At 36.7% G+C, this 26,290-nt stretch overlaps 1 protein-coding gene across 2 annotated transcripts; it reads left to right on the top strand.

Moving 5' to 3' along the window:
- The first annotated feature begins 4,163 nt into the window (after positions 1 to 4,163).
- Positions 4,164 to 24,448, top strand: LOC127431784 (leucine zipper transcription factor-like protein 1). 2 transcript variants are annotated; one of them, XM_051682329.1, is made up of 10 exons: positions 4,164 to 4,538; positions 12,007 to 12,131; positions 12,407 to 12,601; positions 18,021 to 18,078; positions 18,535 to 18,606; positions 19,342 to 19,407; positions 19,576 to 19,653; positions 20,010 to 20,168; positions 22,646 to 22,749; positions 22,862 to 24,448. In XM_051682329.1, the coding sequence occupies exons 1-10, from the start codon at positions 4,536 to 4,538 to the stop codon at positions 22,878 to 22,880; spliced, it is 879 nt and encodes a 292-aa protein (XP_051538289.1). In that variant the 5' UTR covers positions 4,164 to 4,535; the 3' UTR covers positions 22,881 to 24,448. The 2 variants fall into 2 exon arrangements, with proteins under 2 accessions (XP_051538289.1, XP_051538288.1); XM_051682328.1 differs by having other exon boundaries at positions 19,992 to 20,168.
- Positions 24,449 to 26,290: the final 1,842 nt, after the last annotated feature.

Below are 26,290 nucleotides of genomic sequence, written 5' to 3'. Positions count from 1 at the left end.
ACAAATTATGACATATCGTATATTGAGCTGTATGGAATATACTGTATAGTAAATGGGTCTATCAGTTGTAAAGGTCAGAAAAGAGTAAAAACACACACGTTCATACACTGGAAGCTGCGGTATTACATCGCCCCCATTATAATATTAACCAACAAAGCAGTAAACAGCTGATTTAAATGCATGTGATAGTTTTGTCTTGTCTCTTGTTAATCGCACTGAAAATTTAACTTAGTGGCTGTTTGTTTTTCTGCAACTTATCCACAATATTCCTGAGTCCCATGACCCTTTGCGGGCGATGTTTGCAGAACTTCCGGTTAAACGTAAACAATTGTTCTGTTATGTACTAATGCAGCATTAAAATTTACAGAAACTTGAGAACAAATGATCACAGAATTATGGCGATATTGTTCTTCCCCACCTATCTGTTAATGATTATGGGTTTCAGGATGATGGCCAAATATAGAAGCATTTTAGTTATTTTGTTGAGTCTGTCCATCGATGGAAGAACGTGAGCAGACTAACCTGAAAATGTAGCCTATTAGCGCCTTCACAGCTGTAAAGTTGGACATTTTTTGAGAACTGTAGATAATTATGGTTATTTTAAAGCTTATATTGAGTCTAATCAGCACCTGAAGAGTTTGTTGTATTGAGATTACGTATTTACTGCAGATACAGGGGAGGTCCAGACAGCAGGATGCTTGTGTATTACAGGGCTCATGCTGCCGTTTTTCGGATAAAATACAATTATTTTGTGTAGTAAGCTCAATCTAGCTTTATAATTGTTAGTTTACATACATAATATCCATATCTAAATGCTATAACCTACATTAAATGTTTAAGTGTTGACTAAACAACTGATCCTGTTTGATCCTGATTGAATTTATTGTTCTTGTGTAGGAAATAACGATGTATTAGCAGTCACACAATAAACTGTACTGTACAAAAAGAACTACATGCAATACAAATAAACATATTTATTTGGACATACATTATAAACACTGAACACAAAAGTTCAATGTTCTCTGTAAAGCAACTATAAAACAGTATGTATTATTAAAAGCACTGTACAAATAAATGTAATTCATACTGAATTAATGTCCACACTGTTTTCCAAATCACATTTTCCCCTTAAGGGAAGACATGCACATTCTGCAAAGACACTAGAGGTCGACTGATAGTGGATTTTACCGATAACAATAGCTAAGTTGGGCAGTACCTGCCGATAACCAATTAATCAACCGATAGTTTTTTAAAATTGATACTGAATGAAAAAATAACACTCAAAGTAAAATAGTGCTGAACTTTATTAAAAAAATAAACAGTACTGACTGAACCATGAAAATGTATTGTACTTTTTTCAAATGAAATATGTAAATATCAATATATATGAACTAATATTCAAGTTTTAAAGTCAGCTGATTTTTAAATTGACGTTGTTTCCTTAGTCCACAAGACGGCGCAATAAATAAATAAACCATTCAGCACCGTTATATTACTGCAAATATCATTTCTGGCTGTTAAAAAAGAGCATTTCATTTTCAACTAATGTGCATAAAATAAATAAATAAAAAGTTTTAGTCACCCCATATTCTCAAATGTTCAGTCAAAAGTAAAATGAGAGGGGAAAATGCTTTAATAGACAGTTCACATGGTGTTACACTTGCACTGATTCCTACTACTCCAGACTCAAGCTTCATAATATCAGCGAAACACCACATTGATTTTTATTCAGTACAGTTGTATGTAGGGTAGCAATATTCACAGATAGCAGTGGTATTCGGCTGAACTCGGTGGTGAAGCAGCTGAGACTATGAGCCCAGGCCAGGGGCTGTTCAAACAGACGAAACACAACAGACTGGATCCGAACACGAGAATCTCGAGACAGACACACATTTCCAAGTTGAACATCTTTCCTGACAAAGCATTTAAACAACTCATAGCTCAATCTGAGAAACGCTTATAAGAGAGTAAGATGCATCAGCCAAAGACCTCCACCAACTGTAAGGGGCTGTTCACACCAAACTTTTTTGCAACCATCCATTGGTTTTCTAGATGAACATCTTTGTTTCCCTTTGTTTTTGTTTATTCAATGTCTTGCGCAGGAGCTCTGTTTTTTAGATGCTGTGTCTAATTATAAAGAACTTTAAAAGCATAATGAGACACAGCACAACAAATACAGTTTAACAGAAAGCAGGTGTCTCATTATGCTTTTAAAGTTTTAAAGAATGTGATCAATCTGAAGTCATCGTATTACAGTGAGGATAAAAAATAGAATTGAAATCAGATGCGTTTCTGATTTGTTTATACGTTTCTCTCGGCTGCATGAAGATATTCATTTGCTTTCTCACGTCACTAGCTTTAAATATGCAACTTAGCTGGCTAATGAATGCATAAATGTGACCAGCTGGATATAAACTAATGCAAATAGATGGTAACAGATGTCTGATAACAATCATGACATTTAAACGTTTGGGTAGAACTTGTGTGTGTTTTTTGTCACATTGTTCTAACCGCTTGAGGTTAGCTTTAATGTTAACCTCCTCTCAGCCTTGTCGGCAAGCATATTGCTGTTCTCTACTAATGCAGCATCTAGTCCACAAATTAATTACTTTATAATGATATGACAATGTGTACTGTGGTGTACTGTATACATACCTTTTCGTTGTTGTTTTAAATATTAAGTGTTCCGCTCCATGCAGAATGAGGTCTCACGTGTCAAAACAAACACCACAAGGCATCAATGAAGTGATAGATATTATTTCGCCTCTAGAGGACGCTCTCATACTGTATAACAACAGTGGTCCCTTCCCAGCCGCTCCAGCACCAGATGCAACAGGGAAAAACTATTGGTGTGGATTTTTGCCTTTAACCGATAGTTCTAGAAATCTGCTAACAGTGCTGATTAATCTGCAAAATCGATATATCGGTCGACCTCTAAAAGACACTAAAAAGAAAGTGAATTGCAGGCATGAAAATGCAGGAAAGAAGAAAATCATAATACAATTACAAATGTGGTAAAACATCTCACTACTGTACATGTCTCATCTAATAATTATGGCCTTCCACTGTAGAATTTATCCAACACATCACAGCATGAAAACAGTTGAAAACGTTTTCACTACTCACAGACATTTCAGAAAAAACACCATCCCTTTATATAGGCTACTCAGTAATAATGCCATTTCAAAACACGTGAATCATTCACAAAAGCCAACCCAAATGAACAAACTCTCAAAATGTCTAAAGAACGTTCTGCAAATGTACACACACCTGTTAGCACAATAATGCTATCGTTTATATGGAATTCACTGTGCTTTGTTTCTGGACATCTACTGTAGCCGGACCGTAATGGTGGATAATATAAGTAATCCCTGCTGTTGACTTTTTGCCAGTAAAGTGAAAAGAGCACACAAACAAATTATTCCAAGCTTTTTCAAACAGATGTTCCTAAGTCAATCCTTCTGTAGACAGCTGATGGAAGATGCAGCGTCCGGGACTGGAGCGCTTTGCTTTGCGAATGGTTTCTGATCATAACATTGCTGTTTTAGACTAAACTTTAGTTTCGTTTGATTATTAGGATAACCATTAACAGCACACATTGTCCAGGGAATTTTAAAGACATCTTACAACATTTAAAACGCAAGCAGAGATTACACACAAAACGCCAAACAATCGCACTTCCGCTAGCCAACCGGAAATTCCACACACCTAGCAAAATACAGTTGACTCGCTGAGAATATTGTGCATAGGCTAGTTACTAAGGCTATACACCTTATTTGCCATATTTGATTTTAAATGGGAATGGAAACGAGGCTGTGAGGGATACAGAGACTGTAAGAGTATCCCTCACAGCCTCGTATAACAGTATAAAGCTGTATAAAGCTCCTAGATCACATCTGATTTTCCACAACTTATGTTGTCTAGAGTTCTTTGTATACTGAATGTTCTTGGACACATATTTTATCAATGTTTTGTCAGTGGAATGATCCAAAAACACTTTAAACAGTACAGCCCACTGAAGAGACTATAAGTCTATCCCTCACAGCCTCGTTGTCATTCTCTGTGACCAATGTCTTTATGAACGACTTCTCAACTGCCCAATCGCAGACCGCTTGTAAGTAGCTCTTAGTAGCCAATCCGAATGCAGGAGGCGGGACCTGCCAGACAACAGGTGGGGAAAAAATAACGCCTCGCAACCGGTATTTTAGAGCTGCTTGGTTTCGGTTTCAACCATTCGGTTTAGCCGTTTATTTCTGTTGACGCATGCGTGTGTAGAGCGTCCTCTAGTGTCCGCTCTCTTAACTCTCTCTCCGGTGTGGTTAGTAACGCTTTGACGCTGTTCCGTTTCCAAGAGCAACCACAAGCACCACAGGGCTCTCTTCTCGCTAGCTCCTGAACATCATTTACCACAGTATTTTACATTATAGTGCCTTCTTATAAGCAAGCCTTATGTTAACGCATAATATTTTATTCTAGAGTCGTATATTTTCTCTTCTTGTCACGTTACAACTCCTCCGCATCCTCCTCCTGCTGTAATGGTAAGTAGCTTAGCCAGCTAACATTAGCTGATCTGGTGGAAAACTAGTGCATAAATCTTGTGTGTACTTGTTATTAGAGCAAGTTTTACACAGATGCTTCATTTCTGAGCTATAAAAACTCTGTCTCATCACTAAAGTAAGAAGTTTAAGGAAGGGAAGAGAGTAAATGCTGACCAGTTTTTACTAATGTAATTCAGTCCTGCCTGCGATTTCAATATAACACAACTGATCTGTTTTATTGCTATGCTTAGGTTGCAAGCAATATAGCAATATATTCAGAAACCGTGTTTCAGTGTTACAGGTAGTTATAACCATCTCATATCTAGATGATTTTTCACAACACATATCTCCACTTTAATAGCATTATTAATGTATTAACATGACTAAATAACGTGTATTAATGAGAGGTACATTAATCTACATTATTAAAGCATGCATTGGAAAAATCAACAATTGATATAAATAAATATATATATATATATATATATATATATATATATATATATATATAGGGTTGGGGAGTAACAGAATACATGTAATGGGATTATGTATTTAAGATACAAAATATAAGTAACTGTATTCCACTACAGTTACAGTTTAAATCATTGGTAATTAAAATACAGTTACATTCAAAAAGTATTTTGATTACTGAAGAGATTACTTTGCATTTTATTGTCATTTGTTTCATTTAATATTTAGTCCTTTCAGATGGAAAACATTTATACATATAAATGATGCGATCCAAAGAGCGTTTGAACAGCGGTGAAACACTTTCTTATGATGTGTTACATTCATACGAGCAGACAGAGAAGTAAGTTTGGAGCAGAAGAAATAGAAATAAACCTTGTTTAAATTGTCACCTTTACGCTAAGCTAAAATGCTATTTCTAGCCATTTTACATGCACGTTACCAGGCACAATCATATTTTTTTATCAAGAAAATTCACATTGGATCATAATTTCTTTTTTTCTAGTGAAACCTTAGATATTAGGGCAAAAATCATATTCTTGATAATAATTTTTTTATTGTTTTCCTGTAAAAATATCTAAAAATCCTTAAAACAAGATCAATTTGATTTATCTTGTTTTAGAAACAACACTGCATAAGATATTTAGGTTTTCCAGAGAATGTATTTTTAACATGTGTATTTTGTCTTTCTGTACTGGAAGAGTTTTTATAGTCAAAACAAGTGAAAAAAATCTACCAGTGCTGAAGAAGTAATCCAAAGTATTTAGAATACGTTACTGACCTTGAGTAATCTAACGGAATGCGTTACAAATTACATTTTACAGCATGTATTCTGTAATCTGTAGTGGAATACATTTCAAAAGTAACACTCCCAACCCTGTGTGTGTGTATATATATATATATATATATATATATATATATACACAGTGCATCTGGAAAGTATTCACAGCACTTCACTTTTTCCACATTTTGTTATGTTACAGCCTTATTCCAAAAATGGATTAAATTCATTATTTTCCTCAATTCTACAAACAATACCCCATAATGACAACGTGAAAGTTTGTTAAAATCTTTGCAAATGTATTAAAAATAAAAAACGAAAAAAAATAAAAATAAATCAAATGTACATAAGTATTCACAGCCTTTGCTCAGTACTTTGTTGAAGCACCTTTGGCACCAATTACAGCCTCAAGTCTTTTTGAGTATGATGCTACAAGTTTGGCACACCTATTTTTGGGCAGTTTCTCCCATTCTTCTTTGCAGGACCTCTCAAGCTCCATCAGGTTGGATGGGGAGCGTCGGTGCACAGCCATTTTCAGATCTCTCCAGAAATGTCCAATCGGGTTCAAGTCTGGGCTCACAGAGTTGTCCCGGAGCCACTCCTTTGTTATCTTGGCTGTGTGCTTAGGTTCATCTTCCAACAGGACAACGACCCTTTGCCCCAGTCTGAGGTCCAGAGCGCTCTGGAGCAGGTTTTCATCAAGGATGTCTCTGTACATTGCTGCATTCATCTTTCCCTCGATCCTGACTAGTCTCCCAGTTCCTGCCGCTGAAAAACATCCCCACAGCATGATGCTGCCACCACCATGCTTCACTGTAGGGATGGTATTGGCCAGGTGATGAGCGGTGCCTGGTTTCCTCCAGACATGACGCTTGCCATTCAGGCCAAAGAGTTCAATCTTTGTTTCTCATGGTCTGAGAGTCCTTCAGGTGCCTTTTGGCAAACTCCAGGTGGGCTTTCATGTGCCTTTTACTGAGGAGTGGCTTCCGTCTGGCCACTCTACCATACAGGCCTGATTGGTGGAGTGCTGCAGAGATGGTTGTTCTTCTGGAAGGTTCTCCTCTCTCCACAGAGAAATCCTGGAGCTCTGTCAGACTGACCATCGGGTTCTTGGTCACCTCCCTGACTAAGGCCCTTCTCCCCCGATCGCTCAGTTTGGCCAGGTGGCCAGCTCTAGGAAGAGTCCTGGTGGTTCCAAACTTCTTCCATTTACAGATGATGGAGGCCACTGTGCTCATTGGGACCTTCAATGCTGCAGAAATTTTTCTGTACCCTTCCCCAGATCTGTGCCTCGATACAATCCTGTCTCGGAGGTCTACAGACAATTCCTTGGACTTCTTGGCTTGGTTTGTGCTCTGACATGCACTGTTAACTGTGGGACCTTATATAGACAGGTGTGTGCCTTTCCAAATCATGTCCAATCAACTGAATTTACCACAGGTGGACTCCAATCAAGTTGTAGAAACATCTCAAGGATGATCAGCGGAAACAGGATGCACCTGAGCTCAATTTTGAGTGTCACGGCAAAGGCTGTGAATACTTATATACATGTGATTTTTTTCGTTTTTTATTTTTAATAAATTTGCAAAGATTTCAATCAAACTTATTTCATGTTGTCATTATGGGGTATTGTTTGTAGGATTTTGAGGAAAATAATGAATTTAATCTATTTTGGAATAAGGCTGTAACATAACAAAATGTGGAAAAAGTGAAGCGCTGTGAATACTTCCCGGATGCACTGTATACACACACACACACACACACACACACACACACACACACACACACACACACACACTGGTGGCCAAAAGTTTGGAATAATGTACAGATTTTGCTGTAGTCTAATAGTCAGGACATTACTGATGTAAAAAACAGCACCATCGCTATTTGAAAAAAGTCATTTTTGATCAAATCTAGACAGGCCCCATTTCCAGCAGCCATCACTCCAACACCTTATCCTTGAGTAATCATGCTAAATTGCTAATTTGGTACTAGAAAATCACTTGACATTATATCAAACACAGCTGAGAGCTATTTGGTTCGTTAAATGAAGCTTAACATTGTCTTTGTGTTTGTTTTTGAGTTGCTACAGTATGCAATAGACTGGCATGTCTTAAGGTCAATATTAGGTCAAAAATGGCAAAAAAAAGAAACAGCTTTCTCTAGAAACTCATCAGTCAATCATTGTTTTGAGGAATGAAGGCTATACAATGCTTGAAATTGCCAAAAAAACGGAAGATTTCATACAAAGGTGTACACTACAGTCTTCAAAGACAAAGGTCAACTGGCTCTAACAAGGACAGAAAGAGATGTGGAAGACCAGATGTACAACTAAACAAGAGGATAAGTACATCAGAGTCCCTAGTGTGAGAAATAGACGCCTCACATGTCCTCAGCTGACAGCTTCATTGAATTCTACCCGCTCAACACCAGTTTCATGTACAACAGTAAAGAGAAGACTCAGGGGTGCAGGCCTTATGGGAAGAATTGCAAAGAAAAAGCCACTTTTGAAACAGAAAAACAAAACAAAAAGGTTAGAGTGGGCAAAGAAACACAGACATTGGACAACAGATAATTGGAAAAGAGTGTTATGGATCTTAACCTCATTGAGCTTTTGTGGGATCAGCTAGACTGTAAGGTGCGTGAGAAGTGCCTGACAAGACAGCCACATCTATGGCAAGTGCTACAGGAAGCGTGGGGTGAAATGTCACCTGAGTATCTGGATAAACTGACAGCTAGAATGCCAAGGATCTGCAAAGCTGTCATTGCTGCACGTGGAGGATTTTTTTATGAGAACTCTTTGAATTAGTTTAAGAAGTTCTGAAATTTTTTTTCAAATTGTAAGAGTAATTTTCACATTATTAATGTCATGACTATACATTGTGATCAGTTGAATGCCACTTTGGTGAATAAAAGTACCAATTTCTTTCTATAAGAGCAAAATCTGTACATTATTTCAAACTTTTGGCTGCCAGTGTGTGTGTGTATATATATATATATATATATATATATATATATATATATATATATATATATATATACCAGTTGCAAACAAAAATTATTCAACTCCTGACTGGTGATGTGAATTAAAACACATCAACTAAAACCTCAGTAACCAGTCAAAGTTTTTAATACACATTTGAGTGATTTTGAGAACAAAGAGTTCAGTTTACCCAAATTTAAAAATAAAAAATAACTAATTCTCTCCACAAATGTCATGTCAAAAATATTCAACCCCCAAAGTTAATCATTTGTGGAGCATCCTTTATTCTTAATAACAGCAAATAAATGTTTCAGGTAAGTGTTCTCAGGCTTCAGACACCTCTCTATTAGAATTTTTACACATTTCTCATGTTCAAAAGCTTCCAGCTCATTGACATTCTTTGGTTTCTGTGCTGCCACTGCTTCCATGAAATCCCAACAAAGGTTTGCAATGGGATTTTAATGATGGACTGAAAGGGCCATTTAAGGACATTCCACGACCTATCGCTGAACCAAATTTTGGACAACTTGGATGTATCCTTGGTGTTACTGTCTTGCTGGAAAGTCCAGTGATCACCAAGCTTCAATTTACACACTGAAGGCATCACATTTTTCATGCCAAAATGGCCTGATACCTGAAAGAATCCATGGTGTCAGTCACATAGTCAGGACAGCCGTTTCCTGCAGCCGCAAAACACCCCCATAACAGGACTGACCCACCTCCATGCTTGACTGTGGGGATGGTGTCGTTCTTGTCATCACCTTGTCATCTTACTCCAGATGTACTGCTGACCCATGGATCTAAAACTCATTTTCAGTTTAGTGTCATACATCTATAAAACCTTCTTCCAGGACTCCACAGATCTTTCCTAATTACTTCTTGAATATTCAAGTCAACATTTCCCTTGGTGAAGTTTTGCTTTCTTCCACACCCCAAGAAGGTTGCTGTTGTACCATATTTAAAAAATGCATGAATGGTGCTGCCAACTTTGTCTATTGGAAATTGAAGTGCCTTGGAAGTGTACTTTTAGCCATGACCTTTCTTGTGTAATGAAATAATCTCCTCTATTAGCTTTTGAGACAGATTATTTTTAATTGCATTTTTTGCATAGAAATACATTTTTGCTTACAACGCTAAACTTAAAGTTTAAAACTTAAATAAGTGCCATTGCAGGTTGATGACTTAATTTTGTTTTAAAACAATTACTTGTGTAGCCTTACATATTTAAGAAACAGCTACATGCAATAGGGGTTGAATAATTATGACATAGCTGTATTTTTAAAAAATCCTGCTATTTAGAAATATTAGGTTTTATATTCACACTATGACTCTGAATGTGTCACTCAGCTGATATAGATGTAAAGTTTAAAAATTCTGGGTCATCAGAAAAGCTTACCTTTGTAAATCCTTACTGTCTTGGGGGGGTTGAATTGCAACTGTATATATATATATATATATATATATATATATATATATATATATATATATATATATATATATATATATATATACACACACTGATCAGCCACAACATTAAAACCACCTGCCTAATATTGTGTAGGTCCCCCTCGTGCCGCTAAAACAGCGCCAACCCACATTTCAGAATAGCATTCTGAGATAGTATACTTCTCACCACAATTGTACAGAGCGGTTATCTGAGTTACCGTAGACTTTGTCAGTTCAAACCAGTCTGGCCATTCTCTGTTGACCTCTATCATCAATAAGGCATTTCCGTATGCAGAACTGCCACTCATGACGTTTTTTTGTTTTTGGCACCATTCCGAGTAAATTATATGGACTGTTGTGTGTGAAAATCCCAGTAGATCAGCAATTACAGAAATACTTAAACCAGCTCATCTGGCACCAACAATCATCCATGTGATTATCTAATCAGCCAATCGTGTGGCAGCAGTGCATAAAATCATACAGATACGGGTCAGGATCTTCAGTTAATGTTCACATCAACCATCAGAATGGGGGAACATTTTTTATTTCAGTGATTTGGACCGTGGCATGATTGTTGGTGCCAGATGTGCTGGTTTGAGTATTTCTGTAACTGCTGATCTCCTGGAATTTAATGCACAACAGTCTCTAGAATTTACTCTGAATGGTGCCAAAAACAAAAAACATCCAGTGAGCAGCAGTTCTGTGGACAGAAATGCCTTGTTGATGAGAGAGGTCAACAGAGAATGGCCAGATTGGATCAAACAGACAAAGTCTACTGTAACTCAGATAACCTCACTGTACAACTGTGGTGAGAAGAATATCATTTCAGAATGTTATTCTGAGATGTGGGTTGGCACTGTTTTGGAGGCATGAGGGGGACCTACACAATATTAAGCAGGTGGTTTTAATGTTGTGGCTGATTGGTGTGTATGTGTATATATATATATATATATATCTTGAGTAAGATATTTACATATAAAGGTATATACATAAATGTGTCTCAAATAACCATTCCACATTATCAGTTGTTGATTTTTCCAATACTTGCATTTTTTTTATGCTTCTGTTTGATTTCCGAATAGTCCGTTCCAAAAAAAATAAGGCTTGGCATAGAAATGCATATATTCTTCGACTTCAAACTCTTGAGACATGTTTATTAAGTTCTGTTCTCTGTTTTGTGTGCAGCTGTATTGTGTTCTGTTGTCGATATCACTGTGGCAGATCTGTTTTTAGATAAAATGAGTTTTCACATGAACACCCCAATGTCGCAAGGGGGCTGCGTGAAATGTTGCTCTCGTGCCCTATCATGAACGCACACAGGAGATCAACAGTCAGGGAACATTTTCGCTAAATAATACATTAGATTTCATGTTATCACCAACCCTAATCATATGCTTTCATAACAATCTTGAGTCTCATGAAATAATATATTAGACTTCTGAATTATACTTTTGCGTTCTTTTGAAGCTTGAGGATATGGTCACCATAAACTGCCATTGTATGACATCACTGAGCACAAAATGTTTGCCCAATTTCTCCCTTTGTATAAAAAAAGAAAGATAGTCATATATGGTTATAACAACACAGGGGTGAGTAAACAATGACTGAATTTTCATTTTTGGGTGAACTAATCCTTTAACTGCAAAGTGATTTGTCAATAGCACTAAGATCTAGGGTTGTCTTAATGTATCTTTCATCCAGAAGATTCCATGCAGTTTCTATGCTGTAGAGCTCAAACTTGCCTATGAAGCCCAGTTTACAATTTAATGTTCTCTCTGCTGTCTCCGTAGGCTGATTTGGGGTTTAATGAACACCATCAGAATGAGGCAATAAACTACATGCGCTTTGCCCGCTCTAAACGGGCTCTGAGACTGAAGACCATCGACTCCTGCTTCCAAGACTTGAAGGACAGCAGGTGAGAGGCTGCATAATTCATATATGACCCTGTGCTCTGACCCCAGCTTAGCTGGGATATGTGAAAAAAAGAATTTCACTGTATATGTGCAAATGTTTAATGTGTGACAAAAATAAAGGCTTCTTCTATAAAGGATCAATCATACCCTGATCCCATTATGTAGATATGTTTTCCCATCCCATTTGGGTAGTTTTTAGCTGTTACCCTCTGTTAGTTTCTATGTTGAAATGTTTTTCTTGGACATTATGGTTTTTATGTTTTCATCCATGTCAAAGGCTCATCGAGGAGACGTATACGGTGGACGAGGTGTCTGACATGCTGGATGGGCTGCAGGTGCTGGTGCATGGAGAGGTGGAGATGGAACTCATAAACACAGCTCACACTAACGTGCTGTTGCTGCGACAGCTCTTTTCCCAGGCGGAGAAATTCTACCTGAGACTGCAGACAGACATCTCTGAGCTGGAGAACAGGTGAAATGGAAGGGGTTAAGTGGGTGAGGGTTAAACGTTTGAGAAGTTCAAGTCTGTTTTCTCTCCTGAATTCCTGTTCCCATGAAGGGAATGCAAAGCTATTTCAGACAGATAATACACGTTCACAGGAGTATATCGCAGTTAGTGATGCACCGAAATGAAAATTCTTAGCTGAAACCAAAACTGAAAATTCTGGACAGACTGGGCTGAAAACTATAACTACACACTTCAATATAAAATAGAGTAGACAGAAGAATTACATAAAACAAAACAAAAATGTGTAGCCTATTAAGAAAACCTTTATTATAAACTACTCTACTGGATAATGCAGCAGAAAATTTAACTGTAATTCCAGTAAAAATATTCAGTGAATATGAAGCCAGTTCTATTGGCACATTGTTTTTCCACACATTGTATGTGGACGGGATTCCTTAGTGGATCTCTTTCTGGAATGCTGTTGGACATATGACCCCAAAGCTTATATCTTATTGGTTGGTGAGTTTTTTTTTAGCTGCAGGACAAAATAAATCCCACTTTGCATCGAACTAATTTTGTCCCCATTGTGAGTAGGTTCAATAGCAATGCATTTAAAGTCTTATTTGTGGAGAATGTACTCTGTCAGGTTGGGTTTATGGTTCAGCATACAGTATTTTAAAGGTGTGGGTTCAAATTAAACGCATATAGAAAGTTTCAGACAGCTACAACAAGGTGTTCCACCTGTGACTGCAGTCTGAAGAAGATGGAGAAGAGGTAAAGGAGAGCAAGAGACCTGATATGGAACAGTCAGGGAGTAGATGGGGAAGACTGAAAACATGAAAATTTAGGAAAAGTAATTCCAGTTGGAATTGCATACTGATGATGTGTGCGAAATACAGAAGCATGGGGAAAAGAAACGGGCAGAGGGAATTGACTGGATTTGATAAACAGGTGTGATGGATTGATTGTAGAAGTGAGTTTATTGGGTTGAAAATTTCCAGGTGCCACTGTGACTTTGCAGAGCTAGAGGAAGGGTTTGCTGAATTTCAAGATGTATCTTAAATTTAGAGGCATGGACCAAGTAAGGAAATTCAGCAGAGAAATTCAGCTCAGAACTGCACACTGATGAATAATATCTGTACAGAGAGAAGATGTTGTTTATGCACTTCAATATCCTGGTACTTTACAAAAACATCTGGTACTAGACTTATAACAGGGTAGATACTGGTTGGAAACTGATCAGTAAATGATTTCCACTGCTAACTGATCTTTGACAAAACTCATTTTGTAGTTAATTGATTGTTTTATTGAACAGCTCACATTTTTATCATTTTGGGGAACTTACAATGAAGAATTAGAGGCAGAGTGCTTTATTTCACTCATGATGTTATATTTGTGAGGCAGGATCTGTCACTAAATTTGACCCGGATACCCTGTCAGAGTTAAAGCCACATCCTTCCGCCTGTTCTGCTCTAGCCTCATGCAGAAAGGTCAACTAAAAGTCACACTTTCATTCTTAATGCAGTGAAATAGTCTTTGTTGATGTTGAAGGTACTGTATTTGAGACTGGAGCAGGTAATATCACCCTAGAACATCTGTAACTATAGCCATTGTAGACTTTTTGATTGAAGCATGACACAGGTTTGTTACATCAGATTTATAATGGTTTGATTACTCATACATACTCAAACTGGTACACATCCCTGGGGCAATAGATGATTATTTCAGTATTTTAAGATTGGCATCTTTTTAATAGATAACAATTATTGCCATTTAGAATACAGTTCACCGAAAAATGAAAATTCTCTCATTTACTCACTTTTATTTAGTTTCAAACCCATATGACTTTATTTCATTTGTGGAACACAAAAGGAGTTGCTAGGCAATAAGGCTGTCAAATTAAAATTTGAATATTCGTCGAATTTAAAATAAAAATTCACATTTAACTCTGCATTCGACTTTTAGATGTGTGCAATCTGTACCAAAATGGAGTTGCATTTTGGTCTGTTCACACCCAAAGTCGATTAGAACGCTTCAGAAGACATGGATTAAACCACTGGAGTCATTTGGATTACTTTTATGCAGCCTTTATGTGCTTTATTCGGAGCTTAAAAATGTTGGTACCCATTCACGTGGATTATATGGACCTACAGAGCTGGGATATTCTTCTGAAAATCTTTGTTGTGTTCTGCAGAAGAAAGAAAGTCATACACATCTGGGATGGCATGATGGTGATTATATGATGAGAGAATTTTCATTTTTGGGTGAACTATCCCTTTAAGAGAACATCGATTTAAAAACTGATGTACTGATTTTTTTCTTTTCTCAGCCCTTTTGACAGCCCTATTAGACAGAATGACAGCCTCAGTCACCATTCACTTTCATTGTATGGAAGAAAAAAAATATGCAAAGAAAATCAATGGTGACTGAGGCTAACACACTGCCTAACATCTCCTTTTGTGTTCCACTGAAGAAAGAAAGTCATACAGTTTTTGAATCTGAGAGGGGGTAGATGATAATGCAAAGTATAAAATGAATGTTCATTTTTGGGTGAACTATTCCTTTAAATGATCTATTGTAGGATATGCAGTGGTAGAATTTAAAGGGATAGTTCACCCAAAAATGAAAATTCTCTCATCATTTACTCACCCTCATGCCATCCCAGATGTGTATAGCTTTCTATACACATAATGGTGAACTATCCCTTTAATGAACTTCATTTGACCATTTATTTGACAAAAAGCACAACACTGAACATTACAAACACAGATCTGAGAGAGCTGAGCAGCAATCACACATGTAAACAACACAGTTTACTGTAACGTGTTGCTTTTGCAGAGTGTATGTGTAAGTGTGTTTCATCTTCATTACATACCCAGCCTCAAATAAAAAGCTGTGTGTTTGTATATGCTCCCCTCCTCCCAGTACGTCAGAGATGGGCCTTCAATGCAGTGGCTTACACACACACAGGGAAAACACCCATATCTGCACATCCTATATGTTAGCCGCAACCTTATCAGACCACACGTATAGCCAGCATGTGGAGAGATGTTTTGCCTACCACAAAGGAGAAGGAGGGGCTTTATTTTTCCTCTTAGAACCATGTAACTGACATGTTTATGTATTCTTGTTCTCTCATTCTCCTCTAACTCCACCTACAACTGAGAATCAGAGCAGGTGCACCTGGGTTTGTGCCAGATATGTTTCTTTTGTGTGGCTGTTAGATACGGTTACATAAACTATGACTTTCAAGGGTACATGCTCTTTGTGCGAGATGTGTGACTTTTAAATTCATGTATTTAAATTCAGGGCCATTTCATAATTTTTTTACAATTATTTTTTCCCCCAGAGTCCACTTATAAAGCCATAATTTAGTTCTTATGATCATTTTCCATCCTCTCTTTGAACTCTAGAATTAAACAGGACATTTTTGCTGCTGTGCCTGCTGTAACGTCTGTGTAAACACACTCTTCTCTTGCGAAATGATATACAGCTTTTTGCTGTGTCCAATATACAACCTGGTAACATTTTACAATAAGGTTTCATTCGTTAACATTAGTTAATTAATTAGGTATCATGAACAAACAATGAACAATATATATTTTTACAGCATTTATTAATCTTTGTTAATGTTAGTTAATAAAAAGACAATTGTTCATTGTTAGTTCATGTTAGTTCATAGTGCATTAACTAATGTTAACAAACACAACTTCTCATTTAAAAAAATGTATTACTATATTTTGAAATTAACATTAACTAGGGATGTCTTGATACTGGTATCGGAATCGGGTCCGATACCGCGCTCATGTTCTTGTACTCGTAAAAATGCTCAGATACCAAAAACCGAAACCATCTGACGTACAGTTGTCATTACGTAAACATTCTGCATACATATTAAATTCACGTCATGTCATCGTAAGATTATTAAACAGCAAAAACTGCGATTTAATGTGATAAATAGATAGTTTGCACATGCAGAGTTTTAAGTGTGAGTGCTTGTGAATGTGTTGAATCGGTGTTGTGTTGACATAAAGACACAAACTACTCATACCTTTTAGAGATCGTTGGTTCATACATGGAAAACACTATTATGAGCATCGCATGCTCTGTTTGTAGCAGATGATAGCAGGCAGAGCGCTAATTCACTTTTTAGCTCGAGTTATATACAGACTACGTATTTATTTCAATAGTAGCCTTTTATGGTTTAATAATCACTTTGAATCACATTTCCGGAATGGGAAGCTGCCATCATAATGTCAGAGCTCCTTTATCAAAACAACACAGAAACACTTAAAAATAAAAGCTCAATTTAAAGGCAAAAACGTACTACAGAAATAGATCACTACTGTATAGTTATTTAATATTCACTGTCATACTAATAATAATAATAATAATAATAAATCAATAGTTAACTGTATTATAGCAATATCTCACATCTGTGCTGTTATGCAGCAATTTATTTGACAAAAATAAGTCCAATGTTGTATTTTAGATAGTGCTGTGAGGTTCTGTATAAAAGCACTTCATTTGGTAAAAAAATACAATATCATGTTGACAATTAATTGTTATACTTTCATTTGATAAAAGTTGTAATGAGTTTATTTATTTAAACACCAATGCGATGATACAATTGAAATAAACTGTTAATATGGAGTAAAAAAAAAAAAAACAGGTATCGGGCTCGGTATTGGCGAGTACCAAAATAAAAAAGTATCGGTACTTGTACTTGTTCTCAAAAAATTGTACTGGGAGACCCCTAACATTAACTAAGATTAATAAATGCTTAATAATATTATTAATTGTTAGTTCATGTTATATAATGTTGTTAACTTACGTAAACAAATGGAACCTTATTGTAAAGTGTTACCACAAACCTTTTTGCAAGATCTGCATTACATTTTAACAGATTCATTAAATAAATCTGTGCTGAAATGCATTGCACAAAATATTAAAGTCAGACTAAAACGATTGTTTGGAAATCTTGTTAAAAACAGCTACTCTTTCCTAATGTGGGGATCCTTCAAAAGGATATGCAGAGTCGTAGGTGCTACACACAGCCAGGAACAGCACAAGAATTGATAGACTTTCTCATTTTTACTCTTATCATAAGTGCATCTGGTGTCATCACCCAACAGGTTTTGTCAATGTAGGCGGTTATGTTTGTTTATGTGTTCAAATGGATTCATCTGTCTGATGTCAGAAATTTGTATGAAAGTATGGAGCTGTTTTAACAGCTTAGTATCAATAAATGTAGTTTTCTTTTCTGAAGTATGATATTCTGAGATATGAAAGCTATTTTTTCATTGTAAAATGAAGTATAATCTTATATGTATGTCAGTAGATAAGATAACACTCATCTATCATGTTGGGTTTATAGTGAATCTCTGCATTTCTGTTCTCTCATTGCATGATTCAAATCCTGTTTTTATTTTTATCTTATTAGAGAGTTACTGGAACAAGTGGCTGAGTTTGAGAAGACTGATTTCAAACCCAACAGTAAGGTGAGATTATTTCATGTTTGGAAAGGACATATCGGTATGCTCGAGTTGTTTTTTAGCACAAGATATAAAAAATCATATAACACCTGCTGCCTGCACAAATTCACACATTTTGCAGGTTAAAGTGTGACAAACACCTTCTGTCATTGTAGCTTGTCGTGGCATGTGATGTTCTTTAGTACATGAAATGTGCAAATATGTTTTTATAGGTTCAGGTGCTGGCCAGTGGAAACAAAATCAGTTTTTTATTGTGGTTTGATTTTGATAGTAAATATAGACAGAATAAAAACAGAACTTCCCTTCATATTTTGTCTGGTGGTCTTGGTTTCTTTTTGGTGGTCTTCAAAAATGAAGCGAAGGATTGGATTCTACTTTTAAGAAATAAAGACAGAACTGTATTTTAAACTGAATGTCATGTTTCTGTATGCTAACTTTAGCATCTGTTTTATGTGCTTTAAGGTAAATCAGGAATCCAATAAGCCAAAATTAGCACCACTGAATGAAGGAGGTGTGTCTGAACTACTCCAGAAGGTAATCAAGACAATAAGTTTAAACAAAATTTTATACATATGGATAACTTAACCATCCATATATCTTTAAGCAGAATTCCCACGGTCATGGAAAACTTGGAAAATCTGGGAATATTAAAATTGTGATTTTCAGGCCTGTAAAAGGCAAGTTTTCCAATGTAAAAAAAAAATCTCATCAGCTAAATATTGCTCTTGTGAAGAGTAAGGGGCTATTCAGATCAAATGTGTTTTTGTGCTTACAAAAGCTTAGACGCAGCTCATGAATAGAACAGGACACAGGCATCTTGAGATGTATTTTAAAAGTTGATGTTCTTTTTAACCTGATATAGCATTTTACAAAAAAACAACAACAAAAACATCAAGATTCGGCGCAACATCCAAAGCATGTTTACATATTAATGGAAAAAATGCATTCAGTGTGAACAGCCCCTAAAACTTGAACGCAAGCGATGTCTGATTTGTGAGAGAATCGTTCTTTTGGGTCAATGATGGGTCAAAACGACTCACAAATCAGTCTGAATAGTTCATTAGTGAATTGGTGTGAATTAAAGTGATTTTTTAAAAATTCTCTATACAGTAATGCCTGGAAAGGTCATGGAAAAGTCATGAATTTTATTCGTCAAAAAGGGTGGGAACTCTGTATAACCGATCAGTTTCGTTCACCAACTCGCAAATCACATGTGCTTTTTCGGTACAACAGTGACGGTCATTTGGACTTTTCATTAAAATTTTTCAGGAGATTTCTAGACTTCAAGAGGAGAATGATAAATTGAAATCTAGACTCCGAACTTTGGAATCCCAGGTAATTTTTTATTTTATTTGTTCATTTAGCAGATGCTTATATCCAAGCAACTTGCAAACATACAAGAACATAAGCATAATAGAAAGGCAAATTAGAAAATATATTTGTAGACTTCATTCATGGTAGAGTTGGATTATATTTAATAATTTTATAATGGTTGTATTCTAGGCCATGAGTGCTCTAGACGACAAGTCCAAAGCTGAAAGGGCCTTGAAAGACCTTCAGAAGAACCAAGGAGATCACCAGGTACAAAATTTATCACATAGTGACTGGGAATTTGAAACTTGCCTGTTTACCATCATGAAGCTTGTTTTTGTTTGCATTGCTCTTTGTTTAGACTGGGTTTATCCATTTGTCAATCACCTTATTAAGATAGACGTCAAGACTCAGTTGGTATAGGGACTTTTCAGATTTTGTTTGAGGTTTAATTTCTGACCATTTGTTTTATTACTTTCTGTTTGGCTTCATGGAAACGATGTGGTATGTGCTGTTTTTTGTTTTCGTTTTTAGATATGGATTGTCAAATGTACAGTATTGCATGTCTCCTGTAAAGTTTACACACAGCCTATTTTTGTCTTTGTCAGTCTGCAATGCACGCTCAGGAGATTGCTAATCTGGAAGATACAGTAGCAGTGTTGCAGGCTGACTTTGAGAAAACTCTGAGTGCCAACGTTGCTTCTCAGAAAGACCTGCAAGACAACCTGGTATCTGCCAAACATGACCTGCTCCGCATCCAGGAGCAACTTTCCCTTGCTGAGAAGGTACTGGAGATGCTATAGCCCATTCCTTAACCTGTGTACAAACAGCTCAAGTGCAGCTAAAACTAACTGGACACGATATTTCCCAACTTTAAACTCCTGAGACCCGAGCGTGACTGCTGCTTGTAACTAATAGCAAATAGACATTGATGTCCACATACACTATATTGCCAAAAGTATTCGCTCACCCATCCAAATAATTGAATTCAGGTGTTCCAATCACTTCCATGGCCACAGGCGTATAAAATGAAGCACCTAGGCATGCAGACTGCTTCTACAAACGTTTGTGAAAGAATGGGCCGCTCTCAGGAGCTCAATGAATTGCAGCGTGGTACTGTGATAGGATGCCACCTGTGCAACAAGTCCAGTCGTGAAATTTCCTCGCTACTAAATATTCCACAGTCAACTGTCAGTGGTGTTATAACAAAGTGGAAGCGATTGGGAATGACAGCAACTCAGCCAGTAAGTGGTAGGCCACGTAAAATGACAGAGTGGGGTCAGCGGATGCTGAGGCGCATAGTGCGCAGAGGTCGCCAACTTTCTGCAGAGTCAATTGCTACAGACCTCCAAAGTTCATGTGGCCTTCAGATTAGCTCAAGAACAGTGCGTAGAGAGCTTCATGGAATGGGTTTCCATGGCCGAGCAGCTGCATCCAAGCCATACCTCACCAAGTGCAATGCAAAGCGTCGGATGCAGTGGTGTAAAGCACGCCGCCACTGGACTCTAGAGCAGTGGAGACGCGTTCTCTGGAGTGACGAATCATGCTTCTCCATCTGGCAATCTGATGGACGAGTCTGGGTTTGGCGGTTGCCAGGAGAACGGTACTTGTCTGACTGCATTGTGCCAACTGTGAAGTTTGGTGGAGGGGGGATTATGGTGTGGGGTTGTTTTTCAGGAGCTGGGCTTGGCCTCTTAGTTCCAGTGAAAGAACTCTGAATGCTTCAGCATACCAAGAGATTTTGGACAATTCCATGCTCCCAACTTTGTGGGAACAGTTTGGGAATGGCCCCTTCCTGTTCCAACATGACTGCGCACCAGTGCACAAAGCAAGGTCCATAAAGACATGGATGAGTGAGTTTGGTGTGGAAGAACTTGACTGGCCTGCACAGAGTCCTGACCTCAACCCGATAGAGCACCTTTGGGATGAATTAGAGCGAAGACTGCGAGCCAGGCCTTCTCATCCAACATCAGTGTCTGACCTCACAAATGCGCTTCTGGAAGAATGGTCAAAAATTCCCATAAACACACTCCTAAACCTTGTGGAAAGCCTTCCCAGAAGAGTTGAAGCTGTTATAGCTGCAAAGGGTGGGCCAACGTCATATTAAACCCTATGGATTAAGAATGGGATGTCACTTAAGTTCATATGTGTCTAAAGGCAGATGAGCGAATACTTTTGGCAATATAGTGTATGTGGAGAGTGGGACTAATTTCTGAAATTGTAAATAATACCAAGCTATAGAAAGTCATATTTTTTAAATCAAATTGTTTATTATGTTTCCAGGATTGTTGGTTATTCATGTTTTTGAGACGTTACAGACATTACATCAGAAATTAGCATAATTAATTCTGATTCAAAGTAATGGCCAGCATCATCCAATCACTGCCAACCATGTTAAAATTAAATTATACATCAAAAATTCTGAATCTGTGTACGGATTAGCATTGTGCCATGTCTGCCAAACAGGTTGAGTGGTCCAAACATCATCTGCAGCCTGAAACTGAACTCTTGGTCGGATTTTAGGTGTGAATGCACTTAGCTGCATAGAGAGCTATAGGATGCTGCCTTGCTCCCTTTTTAGTGAATGACTTAACCTCAAGTGTGCTGTCTGTCTGCACTGGTCTTAGAACAGTTAGAAGTGGACCGTATTTTCATCCTAACTCCATATAAAGCCTCTGAAAAAACATTCTCAATGTAAAAATGCACAGTGAGTATAGGATATTTTAAATGAAAATGAGCATACAGTCCACGTACGTAGTCATCGTGTTTATCAGTGTGGCATTTTGCGATAAATCGCTCAAATATTAAAAATGGCTTATCGGATGAAACTAGAGACTCTTTTGTCTCAAACAGGTTTTAATGTAAAATCTTTAATTAGATTTCTTACCAGATGTAGTTTTGTTGGCATTTCTCCCAAAGACAAACTCCGCTGTGATCAGTGTCATGTTGTTTTGTCACATGACTCCCTGCGTCGAAAGTTTAACCCTTTACTGACAGCCCAGAGTCTTCTGAACTGAGATCAGTTGATTTAAATTAATATAAATTATGTGTCTCATATATAGCGAATCCAAAATACAACATCCAAGCATGTGTACGCGGGAGTCGCACAAGATTAAATAAATGAACACCCATTAGTGAACTTACAAAATAAGTCTAACTTTTTGTCACAAAATCATTTATGGTATCTGTTTATACATGAGTGAAGCTCAATGTGTTGGTCAACCTTATCATGTTTCTTGCATGCTTTTGTTTGTCCTTTAAGGAACTGGAGAAGAAGTTTCAGCAGACCGCTGCTTATCGAAACATGAAGGAGATTCTCACTAAAAAGAATGATCAGATAAAGGAACTGAGAAAGAGGCTACAGAGGTACACTTTCAGTTGGAATGTTATGACAGTGAACTCATGTGAAATGTCATCATATAATTTTCATTGGCAAAGTTTATTTTTGTGAATTTGTTGTATTATGTTCTCTTCTCAGGTATGAATCGGATGAGTGATTGTTTAACCTACAGGACACACATGCAGAGGTCAACAAAGATACTTTTAATGAATACTAAAGGAAGTGAAGTATTTTTTTGCAGAGAAAGCTAAACATTTCGAAAAGGCAAGGGACCAAAGAATGAGTAACAAGAAGGGATTTTGTCATTTTTCATCAGTAAGACCAACATCTGACATATCAGCAACACCTTGCTGTACGATTTAGTAGTCTACAGTGCTTTAGAGATATTATTCAGACATGACACTACAATTGCTTATTTCTCATTTCTCTGTGTTCTTCAGTATCTTTGGCTGGTTGCCAGAGAAGCACTTCATACAAGTACCTTCATGTTTTTTGCACAGGGATATTGTATGTTCTCTTTTCTCAAAAAGAAATGTAATGCCCAAGGCCTTGTTCCCATTTCTCAGAGATGCATATATCCTTGACACTGCTGCATAAATACTTTCTGGGTATGACACACCTTTTCTCTTTGTTCCAGATCACAACACATCTGCACATCTTTTTCTCTTTCTTTTTTCTATTTTTTTATACATGCGTTAATCTACAAGAAAGTTTAGCTGCTACACCTAGAATAACCTGCAGAGTTTTAAAAAATGTGTAGATGATAATATCCCAAAGGAAATATCTTTGAAGCCTGCATATTATGCATTATAAAGGTATTGTTAATGCATTATAACTCATTTATAAGGCATTATCACACATCTTATAATCAGTTACATTTTCTCATAAATAATTGTAACCACAGGTATAAAACATAATAAATACCTATGCATGGTTATACCTGTACATAAAATACAGTATATGTGTAATATGCATTGTAATCTTTAAAGGCGGAGCCATGAATATGTAGATATGACAACTGTTGTTACAGTAATTTATAAAAATATATAATGGATTACATTGTGTGTTAGATGGCATTAAGAATAGTTTTATAATACATAATATACACAGAAGCCATGGCAAACACATACATTAGAAAGTGTTACTGAAATGTCTTAAAGAGTTTATGTAAATGTTTAATTTGTGTGACTATAGTTGGAAACTGATTGACTGTGCTGTGTTATTATTTATATCGGCCCTCTGAACAATCCTAAATTTGTGTTTATTCCCATTCTGGCGCACACCACAGTGGGGTACCAGTCCACATCCTTTGATGAATTTTTTGCTTTTTCATTTTGATTTGAATATTTTGTTTGGAGTTCAGTGTCACAGACTGCACTGAATTCTCTTTGAAAAGCTGAAAAGTATCTACATTTCAACGCTAACAGGCTAATTAGACTTAGAATGAAGTCTTCACAACAGTGGAACACCAGTGCTTTCAAATGTGTCCTGTATTTGCACATTCATTGTAAAGTTACAAGCTATCCACAGTATATTTTTGTATGACTTGTGTCCTTTTCCCTTCAATCAGAAAGGATTGCTTGAATAACTGTATGAGTGATGTGACTCTACCTGTGGTGGGGGTCTTTTATTGTGTGTAACCTTTTAGTGCTGTAACCTTAGTGAGCAAATACAATGGTTCACAATATGAAGACTCATAAACTCATAAAGTCTGCTTTTGCAGTACTCATGGTCTGATTTATGTTTTATTTCTTTGCCATTTGCTGCTAAAACGACTGTACTTGGTCATTTCACAACTATTAAACCTAATCAGTTTGCACTAATAATAATCACATGTTCAGATAAAGTGATTTGTTTCCATTCTGTAGGTTTTTCAGGCCAAGAACCGCCCACTTAGACTTTTAGAGGCTGTCTGACACATGTAAAAATGACCAACCACAAGTTGTTTTTTTTATGTGTTGTTTAAGGTAAATCTGAAATTGGTCAATAAATTGGGTAGCTTATTTCAATAATGTCACAGTAGCCTCCTTGCAAGGTTTAACAGATAACAATGAAGAAATTAGTCAAAAATGTGTGTAAACTGCTATTTCCGTGTGTCCACAAGTAACAATTATTTACAGACAGCTAACAGCAAAATTAATAGTTGTGCTCAAGGATATCATGTTTACTTGCCATTTTTTTTATGTAATATGCATCAGATGGTCAGTGGACTTGCTGTCAGAGGGTGAGGCTACTTGTATGTGGTGGTTTTTCTGAAGAGAACGTAGTTGTAAAGGTGCAAATGTTATGAATCTAAAAAAGAACAATTAAATCAACTTACTGAATTTGCTGATCTGGGTGCACTAGACAATCACTAAGCAATTACACAATCAAGTCGCAGTTCCTTCTGTCATTGAGCCTAAACATACTGTAAATGTGACAGTGCAGCATGGAACATAACAGTGTAATGTAATAAATAAAATAACAAAAGAAAGGCAGCATTTAAACGTCAGTATGTGTGTATATATGCATATAAAAAAAAAATTTAAAAACAGAAATATATAAAAAGAAGGATCCACTTGTGAAATGTTTTATTTCATTTTGCATCTAATGATTTAATGCAGTTTTTCCATTCTAAATTCAATGATCAGCACAACAATTTCAGTGTATTAAATGGAAAAAAGTTGAAATGGAAAATTACACTAATGTTCCCCTTGTGCTTTATTGACAGTATGCACTCCAGCTGGCGTGGTGTGTGCAAAACCTGATGCTTCATGCTATCCCAGCATGATTTGAGAATGTTTTAAAGAGCATCTTTTGCACTTCAGTGTACACTAAATCTGGCCTGCTGTATGAAAGAGTTAACATGGTCAATGTCACAAATGTCACCGATTTGCTTACATTGATTAGAAATTGCTAAATATTTCTTATTCATTTTAGATTGTATATTTTTTGCATCTTATTGTTTTCAAAAAGGTTTTAGTCCCGCTGTATGTGTATGGAAATAGTTGCTTATAAGGCTACTCTGAAAGAGGAACCTACTTCTTTGTGAGGCATTATTTATGATTGTTTAAAACATGCATAATTAAATCAGGATGCCACATAATTGACTGCTCCTTGATGTGTGACACTTTGAATTTGCCTGTTTGTGTAATTATTATTGAGTAAAAATGTTGTGAAAAAAAAAAGCTTTGTGAAAACATAATATTTTAGTGTTTTAGTTATTGCGATGGTTCATTCCAAATCATAAATTATTCAGCTGCACAGAGAAGTTTACGAATTAAAAAATTCCTTATTTTATACTGTAGTTTTTGTATAATCATTCAAATTATGTACAAAACCAACAGAAGATGAGATCGAATTCATCAAAGCTCCACAGGGTTAGCCAGTGGCTTGATTTTGCTATCACAGCACTCTTAATATAGCATGAAGAGTGTGGCATAAGACCGCACAGCATCACCCCTTTTTAAGTGTTTTTGGTATGGTAAACAGTTTACCAGCGGTAAGCCCCTTAGAATGTTTAAAGTGAAACTCTCAAACCCACTGTCTGCTTTCAAGTATATTTAGCGATGCTGGCAATGACAGGCA

The sequence above is a fragment of the Myxocyprinus asiaticus genome, chromosome 41 (assembly GCF_019703515.2).
Source record: "Myxocyprinus asiaticus isolate MX2 ecotype Aquarium Trade chromosome 41, UBuf_Myxa_2, whole genome shotgun sequence".
Lineage (NCBI taxonomy): Eukaryota > Metazoa > Chordata > Actinopteri > Cypriniformes > Catostomidae > Myxocyprinus > Myxocyprinus asiaticus.
Note: the sequence above shows the minus strand (reverse complement) of the source record. Positions and strands in the feature narration are given on the sequence as shown.